This window comes from Typha latifolia, chromosome 11, assembly GCF_019914945.1.
Source record: "Typha latifolia isolate L0001 chromosome 11, TyphaL0001v2, whole genome shotgun sequence".
In the NCBI taxonomy this organism is placed as follows: Eukaryota; Viridiplantae; Streptophyta; class Magnoliopsida; order Poales; family Typhaceae; genus Typha; species Typha latifolia.
The window spans coordinates 7,811,900-7,826,324 of record NC_133096.1 but is presented as its reverse complement, the minus strand read 5'-3'; the positions used below and the strand labels follow the sequence as shown (position 1 = coordinate 7,826,324).

The following is a 14,425-nucleotide window of genomic DNA, read 5'->3' as shown; positions in this document are numbered from 1 at the left end:
CTCCTAAATTATTAAAAAATATTATAAAAACACTTATTTTATTAGGTTTTCATTATTTTCCCATCTATAAGTGTCATATATAAGTTACAAAAGCAACAATATAAAATTTTTACTTACCAAAATACTCTTACATTTTCAAGAGATAATTTAGTTTTTTTTTTAATGTTTTCACTAGCTCAAGAGATGCACATAAAAAAAAAAAAAAAAAAAAAGATGATGAATGTTCAAAATATCTAAATATAATTATTTCTAAGAAAAAGAAAAGAAAAGAGAAAGACAAAAGATTATATGAGTGTAGACATCTACTACTACATAGCATCTGTGATGGTCCCTACTTCCTTTTTATCTCATTTTCTCTTGCTTTGTCTTCTTTCTCAGGAGGATTCATTCTAGCCGTTAATATGCATATACCCTCACTTGAAGACAACGTTGCTGGCCTTACGTCCATGTCATCTAAAAAGATTAACGATGGATTAACTTCCTCGAAGTGACTGGTGCACAGAAACAGAAACATGCACAACTTTTCATTGTCGCTATCTGTTACCGTAGTCCTTATAATTATTTATATGTATAATTTTCTCTCTATGAATGCTCTACTTTTAAGAACTACGCTAATATAATAAGAAGCTCCACTAGACATAATTAAGTTGGTGCTTTAACAACCAAACTACTAATCATTTGATGACTTGGATTTATACATGTTTAAGAATAAGTTTGCAAATTTAAATAGAGAAGGTGGTTGATACTAGAAGGATAATGCTGTCGAGATTTTTTGCCTGTGCAATCGTGACCTACAATTTAGATTGTAAATAAAATTAAATAGATGAAAATATCAATATTCTAAGTCCTAAATTGAAAAAAAAGAAGAAGAAGTATACATCTGGTATTCTCATTAAATTTTTTTTTTTGGGTGCAAAAATGAGGAGCAAAGCAATAAATAATTAATAAGAAAAGAAAGAATATTTGATTTTTTTTTTAAAAAGAAATCTCTCCAAATTATTTATCTCTCGTGTCCTCTCCTTGCCTCCAAGTAGGCAGGTCGTCTGAGGAGATCGCGAGGATATCTAATTGCTTCCCTTGTCCTCCTCCGCCTCCTCCTTTGTTTAATTCTTTTCCACCTTTCCTATATCGACACGTCGGATCCCCCCTCCCATGCTCGCTACCTCCGTTTTCTCGAAATCATCTCTATATTTGTGGCCCCAAAATCTAAACTTTCGATCTGGGCTTCCGTCAGATTCCTCCTTTTCTACCCCTTCTTTGGGAGATTTAGGGAAAGGATAATTAATGTTTCTTTTGCTTTCTTGATCTTTCTTTGTCACCCATATGGTATATTTTCTCAGTAATTTCGCATATATCGATCTGGGTTTTCGTGGATTGGTCATTGGATTCTTGGATTGGGTTCTGCGAAGAGGTTGGTGATGTCTTGTAGCACTTCGGATCCGCCCACGTACTGCTCGGCTGCTTCCCCTGAGCTGAAGCTTTACCAAGCTTTCATCTTTTCGGTGCCGGTCTTCTTCACCTTCGTCCTGCTGCTCTTGTTCTACCTCTTCTACCTGCGGCGCCGGAGAGCTAGTTGGCAAAGCCTGAGGATGAGAGCCAATCACCTGAGTAGGGGAGATCTCCCAAGAGTAACACTTTTAGTTGTTGGAATTTATTTACAGGATAAAGTTGTTCCAAATCTGATGGGTCTCTTATGTAATGCTTCTTGTTTCTTGTTTGCGTTTCACATTTAGCCTTCGGAGTCGGGGATAAAGAAGGAAGTGAGGGAGATGCTCCCGGTGGTCGTGTTCAAGGAGAGCTTTTTGATCAGAGAGACACAGTGAGTGATCATTTCAACATATGCATTGTGATGTTTAGTAATGGTTGAGTATCCCAAATTTGATTTTTTCTAAAATATGTTTACCAGTTGAGATCCAACCTATAAGACCAAATCTGCATGTGATCAGATGTTATCTCGTTTAACATGTTGATTTACTATTTTGCTTTACTGAGGATGTATGACAGGTGGGCACTATAAATTTGTCAATTATTTAGTTATGTAACTGTTTGTTTACAAAGGTAGTTCCAATTGTTTTTATCGGCTATCTTGTTTGTCACATCTGGCTTGCGGTAGGTAGACATTTGTGCTTGTTGGTTAATGGACATATTTCTTGCTATTGGACTGCATGCTTCCAATTTTATGGATGTCAGAGAAGACATATTGTATAAGCCAGAAAAGTTTTTGTCATTGTTTGATTTGGTATAGTGAAGACTCGGGAATATTTTGAGGCATAACAGTTGAAAAATAACATTTACGAGCTACTAGTTGGACAATATGAGAAGAGTATAGGAAACAACATTAAAAAGGGGAAGATTTAGATTCTCGCCCTTTTGGTGAAGTCTAAAGAAACTTTTGATAGTGAATTTACATTGCTATGTTACACATGCCTCTAGGTCAGGTACCAAGAATTCTGAAAGATGACCATGACAAAGGGCAGGAACTTATGTTTTTTTCCTGAGCTATTCCCACAGAGGACCTGTGAACCAATAAATATAATGTTCTACCGTTCTACGGATCAATAAATAATTAAATATCCCTTAGTCTAGAATGTGCAAACCTTGTAGTCTTGAGGTTTCTCCTAGTCGATGACTAGGAAACACAAATACTTCTATACTCTTGTCGTATCCGTATCGGATATGATACTCGTTCGATATTTCTAAATACGTATCAGATACTTCCTTAACTATGTGAATTTTTTAAAATGAAATTAATATTGTGGATACTTCCAAGATTTCTATCAATAGAAGCCAAATTGAAGGAGACTATTACCTTTCATTTCTTGTTGGATCTAAAAGTTCTTATTTTGTGAAAAGATTGAATTTGCTTGTTTATTTAATGATCTATATTAAGAAAACATGTTACAATGACCAATTTCTTTTTATTTATAAATTAAATTTCTTGTTTATCTTACATCTTAATTAGTAATACACTACGTAATACTAGTTTCTTTACAAATGGTATTTCTTTAATTAAAATTAATTGAAGATCTTATATAAAATATCATGCAAAAAAATAATATAGAATTCCTGAATAAAGAAAATGAAAGTACAAAAGTTCACTAATTCATATATGTTTTATATATATATATATATATATATATGTATGTATGAGCTATGTATCCTAGGCGTATCATATCCTTATATTTTTCAGTTTTGCCATATCGACATATCTATATCCGTGCTTTATAGGTAGATGAGTTATATGAATAGATAAAGCTAATTTCTATGATTCTTGTGTTAATCTCATTGGATCATCACTTTTGAACTTTGTTTTATCAAGAACAAAGTGAAATTGCACAGGCTAAATGCTAAGTGGATATTATTCTCATAGTCATGCTTTATTATCACAAGTTGCGCAAATTTTAAGCTCATGCTAATATATTCCATTGAATTCTTTCTCTTTTCATTTTTTGAGGAGGCAGAGGGAACTATATTGTCTAATCTCACACTTTTTTTGTTCTTTGTTCCTTCAAGAAGATAGAGTATTTCTCTAGTCGTCTTCTGTTGGGGAATCATTTCTGCAATAAGCAATTATGTCACTTATAATGATAATATATCTCAAGGATATGATGATCTTTTTCTAGTCCAAAATATGTTAGTATGGAATCCATTTTGACTACATAACTTTCCATGTTTGAACAAAAAAGATTTTCTTACAATTTTAGAAGCATGCAATTGTCATGTTGGAATCCATTGGCTGCGTGATCAATAGGTCATACATAAGCCATCTATTTCTGATACATCTTTAATCAAGAGTATCTTCAGTAAGTCACCGTGGTTCTGTAAGTTCTCCACTGATGTTTTGATGATTCTGGCATCTCTTGGCATATAGCTTTAGAAACTACAGAAGATTGGATTTAGAAGAAGTTTGTCTCATCTTATTTTTTGTAATAAAGAAAAGAAACTGATAGTTTGCTGTGATACTTGAAAGAGATGGTAAGAATCAGATTTCGAGGAGTTGGAAACTAATTTTGCTTCTGTGTTTTTGCCTGTTATTCAAGACTTGATATCTTTTCAGACACATTTTAAAATGCCAAACAATTCCAACCACCTAGTTTAAATTCAACACTTGCAAGTATAGATAAAAATTAAAAAATGGATTTTTGATACTTCTGAATCTCAGCATTTACTCACAATTACTGCACTTTGGAAGTTTTGCTTGACAGAAAACTGATAGTTTATCCTGCTAGCCTTAATGTTCGTGGATCGATGATGAGGGACAGGAACAGATCACAAACATCTGATCGTTCTTTGTTCTGTCCTACTGATTACTGTATGGATGCACCCTACTGATATAGCTGAATAATTGGAACATCAGTGTGAGGTTAAATTTTTTGAGAAACCACAGCAAACTTTAGATTAAATATGACCGGTAGGTCCTAAAAGGAGAAACTTCTGGGCTAGGCACTTGCATCATGATGCCAGAACTTCTCAACGGTTAGCATAGAGCAATTAAAAATATGTCACTACTAGCTATTAGAATGCTTTTCTTCTCTTTAGTTTCTGACAAAATAGGAAGCTAGTGTTTCATCATATATGGATGCGTGGAGTTCCTTGTGGTATTGATGTGCTTTTCTTTCCTTCAGCTTCCTTTATGCTCCCTAGTTGCATTCTGCTCTTCCATTTTTCTGAAGAAATGCTTTTACTGTCATCCAGATGCTCTGTCTGCTTGGGGGAATATCAATCAGATGAACGGCTTCAAAGGATACCCCCATGCGGGCACACCTTTCATGTGGATTGCATTGACCACTGGCTTGCCACCAACACCACCTGCCCTCTCTGCAGAGTCTCGCTCCTTCCAGTGACCAAGGTAGCTGCTAACAACCCGTTAGATTATGAAGCTCAAAACGAAGAGAGTTTGCAGGACGATGATGCAGAGAGTGTTGCTAATGAGCGATCAGGTCAGCATGAGAATCAAGCAGATGAGGGGGAGAGAGAGAATGCAAATGAAGATGTTCGATATGTACGGAGTGAAACTGAAGAATCTAGGCACGATGAAGAGGTGCCAATGGTGGTTGATATTGAATCTCAGTGTAGTGCTGAGGGAAGTCAAAAAGTATGAGCTGCCAACAATGTAAGTATGTCGAGATTGTTTAGGCACTTGTCAAATTTGTTGAAAGTTTTTTGACTTTTTGTGTTTGTCAATATTCCAAGATACTGAGCTATCCAAATTTAAAAATTTCAGGTGTTTACCTGATTTGGAACTACTATATTCTTCTCTATAATTTCTTCGATCTCCTATGATATGAAATAGATGATGCAATAGCTTTTAGCAACAAAGCATCAGATTGTAGAAATTTTGCTATAAGGTAACTTAGATGTAAAAGATTAGATTCACCATATTAGGTCTCCAAGATCTCAGGATTTATACGAGGATGGATTCTTTACTTATCAAAAGAATGAATTGCTTCTGTTTGGATGGCTTATGAACTGACCATCGCTTGATTCTCAGTCATCAAAAGTCCTTGTACTCCCCCAGCAATGAGTGGCCCCAGCAATCACTCTAGGTGCAGGTGCATCAGGAGCGGATATAGGCGCTGTCGATCACACAACACACATTTGTTTGAACAAGAGAAGGTGCTATTTTATCGAGGCTTCATGCATAATCCTGACAAAATTTTAGCGTACCCTAGCCATTCATGTCTGCACATTTAGCTCATACATATGAAAGAAAAACACTCATAATTTGGATTCATCCATGTAGATCAACATATTCTTGCACAAGAACATCAAAACATTTAGGTTTATCCAGAGCTACAGTTGAGCCAGCTGCTGCACATTGACAGGGTAAACATCACTGGGAGATCCTGTGTATGCTCTTTGTGCAAGTATCAGATTCACAGCTTGTGTTGGGTGGAATGCATCCCAGAAGACATACTGGTTCCTCTCAATGCATGGCACAGCAAAAGGAAGGCAAGTAACCTGCCCTCGGTTTCTTCCTAGCCCACAGCAGCCCCTGTCAACAATTGTGAATCCTGGAAACAAGTCTCAGCCATCTTAAATCTAGAGAAAAAGGAGCTATTCAACTCGTGAATCTGGTACTGGATATCATGTCATTTCCAGGCTTAGATTTAACTACTAAGAAGGATTTGGAAAGGTTTTAAGAAGGGGGGGAAAGCAGAATATATTCAGAATATTCCTTACAAACTAATGAGGGAGTGGGTTTTGCAAATATACTTGAAAAAAATGAGTCGATTTGCCTCCTCTTTTTTTGTCCTTAGAAGATTAGATAATTTTGTCTAGTTTTTGGAAGGACATACCATAAGTGGCAGGATTGTTGAGTATATCCCCCATTGCACCATATGTGTTGCCATAAACAAAGATTGCACCAGGGTGGTTGCTGTTCATCTGCTGGACCAGTGATCTCAGCCCCCTGTTGAAGAACCCGACGATCTGATTCACCTGATCAACACATCGGTCAGCTGGCACGAGACCAGAGGCCCTCTGATTAGGAATGCAGCCAAGGGGACCAACCCCTGCAAGCAGGAACTTCCTCAAACCTACAGTGTATAATGCCTGCGAGAGAAGATCGCATTTGATACTTTGATTTAAGTTCATCTCTTAAGCCTATCGAACTTTTGAAGAACATGATAAGTATATATACCAGTATTTGTCTGGTGTAGTGGTTGATGAGGAGGTTGGCATACTGCTCAGGAGTGTAGTTGTAACTGGAGATATAAAGAGATGGCAAGAGATAGTTGTTGAGGTAGTCATTGCTCCCAAGAACCATCACTGCAATGGATCTGGCAAGGTACTGGCTGAAGTTTCTCCCTCCACCAATCATACTCCTCAGCTGATTCAAGTTGTTCTGGAAGTTGAGCACCTGCTGGCTTAGGCTAAACCTTTCCCCCTGTAATCAAATCCACACATAATTTCCCTTAATTAAAGAGGCAAAAATAATCTTTACATGTGCTTTTAATATCAAGTTGTGCCATTTTTATTTATCTTGTTCATGTGTCAAGTACTTCATAGTCTTCATTTTCATTTTCTGATATCACACCTGTTTGTGTTAAGTTAAATTTAACTCAGGGTGCTTGCCACTCACTCACTTCGGAGAATTAAGAGGGCTTGAATCATTATTAATGAATATTGTAATGTATGATGTGAAACATAATTCTTCTATGAGAGGAAACATACGAGGAACTGGCCAGACTCATCTAGGATTCCTCCAGCTGCTGAAGCATAATTCACTCCACTGAGCAATCTTGTTTCATTGAGGACAGGGCTTATATATGGTGGCAAATATGGCAGACCAAGAAGATCACCTGGAAGAATCAAAAGGGAACAAATCTGAAAGGTGAGATTATGTAATTGTTTACTTGTTAACTTACTTTTCATCAGTGTCCGTTTCAGGCTTTCAGCCCATTGACTCTAAGTTTGATTTACAAGCTTTGGATTGACTTAAACTGGAAAGAACTCAAACTTGCCTATCAAATTGTAGTTGAATAAAAGTTGAATTGAATCTAAAATTAAGAGAAAAGACTTACACAATGCATCTATGACAGTCTTGCCATTGCAGAACCTCCCCGTAGGCCCCTGGGAGAAATCAATCCCATAAGGGTAGTAATTGGACTTTGCAATGGAGCTGAGGAAGTTGTTATTCCCATCATCAACTAGAGAGTCTCCGAAGACGAACATCGCCGGAATCTGCTGCTGTGAGCCGACGGCCCCATTCGACAGCAAGAGGAGCCCAAAAGTAGTAGCAAGAAGACAATGGTAACTCATCCTTCCTAGATTAGCCCCATTAGAAGAACCAGTTCTTGTGAATATATAGACTTAGCTTTGAGGTGATAAGACCAGTATTAAAGAGAGTTTGAAACGGCTAAAAGAAGACAGAAATGGTGGCATGAGAATCTTGTTTCTTTCCGAGCTTTCCCTGCCCATTTTTAACTGCAGGACTTGGACGTTATGTTAATAGATTCTTGCCTCTTTTTTTTCTTTTCTTTTCAGTTCATCTGTGTTTGTTTCCGCAATAACTGGTACAGCTCAAGCTTCCAAACATGGAAGGTGGCAAACTGAATTCAGTGCAATGGGTCTAAGTTGATAATAAAGATAGATCTGGCATTTTCTCAGAAGAGGTTAAATTTCGTTTTTGCTTTTATGAGAGGAATAAGTTGGACGATTCTAAAAGTGTTAGTTTTATGTTGCTAAGCAGAAGTTTAATTTCCTTCAACAGATCCATGCTTCTGGCATGTATGTTTAGGAGAATTTCTATCTGTACGACTTAGATTATTCATATGTATTATGCTTGAAACACTTCCTTTTCCGTTATTCCATGATCAAACCTAGAGGCAGCAAAAGTTGTCCCGACCCGATAATTAGACATGATAATCTAATTTTTAAATTGGTCTTGATTTGATCTTAATATGGTCAAATTATAAACGGGTCAACCCATCTAACACAATTATTAAATGGGTCCAATTAAATCGTTTATGACATAATTCGCTAATTTGTTTATGAGATAATAATTCGTTTATAATCTGATTAGTTCGTTTATAATACAAAAAAATAGTTTATAAATCGAATAAACTTATTTATAAATCGAATAAACCTATTTATTCCTTGAATAACTTATAAAAAGTTTGAATATTTTGTGTCACCGGTTGACCCACTAAAGACACGTGTAATTCGTTTAATAATAAGATCGTGTTCGTGTTTAGAAATTTGAATCTATTTAATAAACGAGTTGTGTTTGTGTTTAAATTTTCCCGATTAGATTCAAACCCAATTAACTCGACCGGATTGCTACTCCTAATCTGATGTAGGACAAACTCTTTGATCGCAAATATAAAAGTAACCAAACCCGATAATTCTACCAACTAGAGTGTCAGAATTCAACGACGTTGGACGCTACCAACAAAATCTCAATATGTGAAAATTCTTAAAATAGTCATTAACCTAAAATGAAAGAATTATAAAGTATTTATAGGCAAAACAAAATAAAAATATAAAAATAGCATAATAAATAAAAATAATAGAAATAGTTCTTCACATTTAGTAAACGTTTATGAGTAGTGGTGCCCACACCATAATAAAACCATTATATTTGATCCAATATTAAAAGATAAATATAACTTTATTCAGTCCTAGTCTGCCAAAATTATCTTTAAATTTCTCGTGGGTTTAAATACTCATCTGTACAAAGTTTCAATCTGGCCCGTTAACCCGCCAAGATTAAATCTAGCGAGTTTCATCGACGCAAATCCATCTCGGAACCAATCGTGTAGTCGGATTTGTTCGGCTCGGATTCCAACAGACAAACGAATCGGTATTGGATTGGATACGTATAATTACGGATACTGCACCACGTGTGAATGACAACGCCGAAAGGCTATTATCGTAATTTGCTCTCCGAACCGACTTACTCTCTTATATATATATATATATATAAGCTACGGCTCCGCCGAACCAAACGCCAGTTTATGTTTTCGCAAGCTCGCGCCTAAAATTTGGAATCCTTCTCCCTCCCTCCTCTTCTCGATTTAAAATCATTTCGGTCGTTTAATTCGAATTCGAGATCTCTCTCTTCTTCTCAGATCTCGCTTGCTCCTGCTCCGAATCTCGGCACGACGGGGGTCGATCGAGACCGTCGGATCTCAGCTAGATCCGCGAGATCCGGCTCCGCCATGACCGTCAACGGCCGGCCCCTGAAGCGGGCGAAGCGGAGGGTGACGGCAGACCTCTACGACTTCCTCACGTTCCCGTCGGCCGAGGATCGTCCATTTGGGGGTCCGTTCAGGTGCGCCGTGCTGTCGTTCCTCTCGCGGCACGCTCGTCTCGTGCCGGCGACGGTTCTCACCGCCGCCGGGGAGTCGTCGCAGGTGCTGACGTGGCGGATCTGTTTTCGGGTGGGACAGTCGGATGGCGGCGCAGCGGTGGAGCTCGACATAGTGGAGGAGGACGTGACGCGGTCGAGGAATGTGCACTGCGAGCAGTGCAAAGTCGTCGGTGAGCCCGGGGCGAGATCTCAGCTATTTCTTCTATTAATTTTCCTTTCTCAAAATTCTTTCCGGATCGCATTCGGAATGTTCTGGACTGGCCTTAGAGTAGTATAATTGATACATAGCTGGTTAAATATGAAAGGAACTATGATCATGACTAGCTTTTCCGAATACACTAAGTCTCGAATAGAAGCACAATACATTGATTGGATTTGGCTTAAATGTGATGGAGCAGAAAAGAGGAGAAATACAAAATATGGAAAGGAGGAGAAAGTGAGGGAATAATAGTCGTATTAGTTGTCTAAATTTTGCCTATTATTTTATTTAACAGGTTGGGGTGGTCATCCAGTTTGTGGAAAGCGTTATCATTTCATTATTCGAAGCAGCAAGCGCCCATGTGGAGGTTGTGGGTTGATGGTGGACTTATCAGAGTTGAGGTGGGTTCTCATTGGTATATCTTGGATGCATATTGCGATTTGATTAATTAAGTGTTAATAATTTTGTTAAGTTCCAAAACCACAATTGTAATCCAACTAGGATTAGGTATATATGATGAAACCTAGTTCAACCCAAAGAATTAGCACACCCCTAGTCTTATCTTTTATTCCATGTGGTTCAACATGCCACATGTGATAGCCAACAGATTTCCTCCTATAAGTCTCAGTTATACATATTTTCCATGTTTATAATGTTATTTTGTATGTTCAAGAGAGCATAAATGTTTTCCAAAAGTTCGTAGTTTGAGCTCAAATGTCATATTCGTAGGCCCTCCTGAAACGGACTTTATGAGTAAGTTGCACAAAAAAGTCTAATTTCTGCAAAATGGAATCAATTTTAGTAGACGTTGTAACCTGTAAGATTTCCATCTGTTGGGTGTGTAGTGATTGCTGGAGATGCAGAGAAATGTGTAATCCCACTAGAATAAAATACATCTGAGTGTTGCTGCAATTATTACTTTCTGGATAGATGCACAAAGCTTGCAAAGTAGATAGGTTAGTGTGGCCAATCATATAAATCACATCTTATAAGGATCATGTTGAATATAAATGATAATTGTTCTTTTCTTTTTAAGATGACATTCTCTTGTTAATTCGCTGGAATTACGCAGACTATGTATTTTAAGAATTATCTCGGGGAAAAATCTTGACTCAGTTTATTTTGTTCTTTGAGAAATTTTGAGGTTGTTTTTTATGTTCCATAAAATAATGTGCCATTTAAACTCCATATTATGACTTGTCTCATACGCCATGAGCCATTTTACAGGTGTTCTTTATGCAACCATGGTATCAGTTCTGATAATCAAGATGATTGGGGATATGTCCAGGTGGAAAATTATAGTCATTTGTTGCATGGAGTGGTGCATGCTAATGGTTATGGCCACCTTGTCAGAATTAATGGCCAGGAAGGTGGCTCAAAGATCTTAACAGGATGTGACTTGATGGATTTCTGGGATCGTCTCTGTAAACTGCTCCGAGTCAGGTGTGTTAAAACTTAATATCTTTTGGATTGTCTGCCATATTCCCAAGTGAGTCCTTCACATTGTTTACTGAGTCGATATTCTTGTTTCATATGGTACTATGATTTGAATGGTCAATGCTAGATTTAGGACGAAGCTGGCAGAGCTACTAATGTTCCATGTTTTCCATTATGCTAGCTCTTCATTATGTGATAATGATCGGATCACCAGCGAAAAATAATTGCCAATTGCATATGCTCCTTTTATTTGCCAATAAATTCATAACAACTTATTTATTCATAAATATAAAAAATCTTGAGCTGTTTGAATTCTCTGAGAAGATTGATGCAATCTACGATAGATGTATCAAGATTTCTCGTTTAATCACCTTGTAGGACAGAATTTAACCAAATGTTAGGTATCCTTTGCCAAAATCTTAATGCATGTGGCATGGAGGTTGTCTCAGAAGCAACTGTAAACATAATGTCGTCCCACTGCTCTGATAATATGTAGTTTTTAACGGTACAACCTTTGGTCAATTCACCATCAGTCGCTGGCCAGAAACATTTTGTTTGTTTTCATTTATAGTGATGCTGCCTTTTGTGTTAAATCCACTCATAACATAGAAAAAAATCTTATTATTCTTTTTAACTGCTGTGTTCCACGACAAATATTCAATCCTGGATGAAGTTTTTAGCATTAATACAGCAAATTCAGATTTTACCCAGTTGTATTTCCCTGGGCTGATCAACAGGTCAGCTCTACACAGGGCATTTCCTATTTGAAAGAAGCTCTGCATGACAATCTTGTTATGGTTCATATACAACGATCATTCAGATATCTTTAGGCTCTCATTTACCAACAATAAAATTGCGAGGCAGTATGGATAAATGTCCTGTGCTTTTTTATATCGTCTGTGTTTCTATGAAATGCTTTTAACTTATTATACCTACCTCAGAACTATCATAGATTACATAGTCAGAAAACTTTATTATGCAAATCAATGTGTTGAGTTGTTGACAACTTGACGTGAGTTTATGTGAACATGTTGTATGGCGTGTTGCTTTCCGTGATCTGTTGGAAACCAATTTCGAGGCTTGGACTTATATCTTGAATGACTGCAATCACAGCTTAACTTTGAATAAAAAGTGTGAACTCAAACCTAAAAAACTGGCACTAATTTTGTTGCATAAAAAAATTGTTCTGATATTATCAACTGTTCTGCATTTGTTTCTTTCTATTTCTGTCCGTTGTGTATTAATAACCGTAGTTTGTTTTGAATGACAGAAAAGTCACAGTCATGGACTTGTCGAGGAAACATGATATGGAGTATCGCCTCTTACATGCAGTCAGTGCCGGCCATTCTTGGTTCGGAGATTGGGGATACCGATTTGGTGTTGGAAGTTTTGGTATCACTGGTGAAACCTACCGGAAAGCAATTGACACCCTCTCCAGCATGCCATTGTCGTTGTTCTTCGGTCGAGCACGAGTTCCTCGGAGCCGGTTGCAGAATACTATCGCATTATATCAATCCATTGCGGACTACCAACTCATTACTGTGAGGGACCTTTTCTGCTATGTGACTGGATTGCTTCGAAGTGCTCGTGGGCAGAAACATTCAGAAACATATGCAGAGACATCACCAGAAGCCATCAAAAGGAAACCATGCCATTGGCCAGATGATGACGTTAGGCGAGCAGAGGATATCATGATCAAGGTTCTTCGTGCTGCTGATGTGTCGCGGTGGGTGGCTTTGCGTGATCTCAGGGGAGCAGCAAGCTGGAGCGTAGGGTCACCTGAGCTTCTCGATCACTGCTTGAAGAGTCTCGGTGGCAGATCAACTGATGATGGTTTGATTGTATCAGTTAGATGCAATGCTGAAACAAGTACATTTGAATTCAGGTCAGTAAGTTTACAGTTTACTTCCCGCTTTATCGTGGCATCATAGTTCTCTCAACCTCTATTTGTTCATTGTATCTTTACAGACTTGAAGCTGCTACGAATGAAAGTAAGGCATTGCATGGCCAAGGCCTATGGAGACCTTCAAGAGATCACCTTCTCCGTGACCTCAAATTCTTGTATCATGCTGTTCTTAACCCTGAGACCATGCAGTATGACAAGCTACGAGTGACACGCGAATCTGCCCAGAGCTCTGCAGTTACAGTTCTCGACTGCAAGCATTTCATCAAGCACTATGATGAATCAAATGATTGGTTACTTCCAGATCCTTTCGCACTAAACATATGGTGCCATGTCGGTCTACTAGACCAGCCAAAGTCCAACGTCGCACCTCCGCCGGAGCTCCTCGTGCTTCCGGCTACTGCGACTGTCGGAGACCTGAAGGTCGAAGCTACAAAAGCGTTCAGAGAAATCTACCCTATCCTCCAAGCCTTCCAAGTCGAACTGCTTATGGATTGCAAAGCTGCAAGTGACACCACTCAGCTCAAGCTCCTTTTCGGCTCAAGCGGGACGGCCCGAGTCGGAGGACGGTGCAGTGGCGGCAACCGTCGGCTAGGGCAGTTCCGGATGGAGAGGGGGATGGCGAAGTGGAAGGTGAACTGTGTCTGCGGTGCTAACGACGACGACGGCGAGAGGATGATGGCTTGTGATGCCTGTGGTGTATGGCGACATACAAGGTGCTCAGGGATCCAAGATTTTGAGGATGTGCCGAAAAAATTTGTGTGTAGATTATGTACAAGAGCCCACGAGCCTCGTGGACGTAGTAGTCGTAGCAGTAGTTTGTGTAAAGATAGCAAGTTGAGGGGGAGATGTGAGGGTGAAATTTTTTGTACAGTCACCCAGGAGGGAGAAGATAGAAGCTTGGCAGCAGCTGGGTGAAGGCTTTTTGTACATATTTCCTAGATCACGAGGTGTATGTGTATCATTTTCATGAATTATGATGCTCTAATGTAAACTAGAACGTTGCAATCTGGACTTGCAGAAATCAATTCGGGCCCTCGTCTTGTAGTATATTAAGCATAGTTATTCA

At 38.4% G+C, this 14,425-nt stretch overlaps 2 protein-coding genes across 9 annotated transcripts; both read left to right on the top strand.

Annotated features, from left to right (window-relative positions):
* Positions 1-1,006: 1,006 nt before the first annotated feature.
* On the top strand, positions 1,007-8,114 carry LOC140797665 (RING-H2 finger protein ATL58-like). Of its 8 annotated transcripts, none has more exons than XR_012110702.1 (6): positions 1,007-1,628; positions 1,734-1,819; positions 4,696-4,849; positions 4,941-5,113; positions 5,492-5,616; positions 5,826-6,983. XR_012110702.1 is itself a non-coding variant. In XM_073151291.1 (6 exons), exons 1-6 carry the CDS (start codon positions 1,419-1,421, stop codon positions 7,654-7,656), a joined length of 795 nt encoding a protein of 264 aa, XP_073007392.1. In that variant the 5' UTR covers positions 1,007-1,418; the 3' UTR covers positions 7,657-8,114. The 8 variants fall into 8 exon arrangements, 5 of the variants coding, with proteins under 5 accessions (XP_073007392.1, XP_073007393.1, XP_073007396.1 ...); XM_073151291.1 differs by lacking the exons at positions 5,492-5,616; positions 5,826-6,983 and adding exons at positions 7,263-7,336; positions 7,559-8,114; XM_073151292.1 differs by lacking the exons at positions 5,492-5,616; positions 5,826-6,983 and adding exons at positions 7,263-7,336; positions 7,545-8,114.
* A 1,330-nt stretch (positions 8,115-9,444) lies between these two features.
* On the top strand, positions 9,445-14,366 carry LOC140797889 (PHD finger protein At1g33420-like). The gene is made up of 5 exons (XM_073151578.1): positions 9,445-9,987; positions 10,312-10,417; positions 11,244-11,459; positions 12,724-13,338; positions 13,422-14,366. Exons 1-5 carry the CDS (start codon positions 9,666-9,668, stop codon positions 14,272-14,274), a joined length of 2,112 nt encoding a protein of 703 aa, XP_073007679.1. The 5' UTR covers positions 9,445-9,665; the 3' UTR covers positions 14,275-14,366.
* Positions 14,367-14,425: the final 59 nt, after the last annotated feature.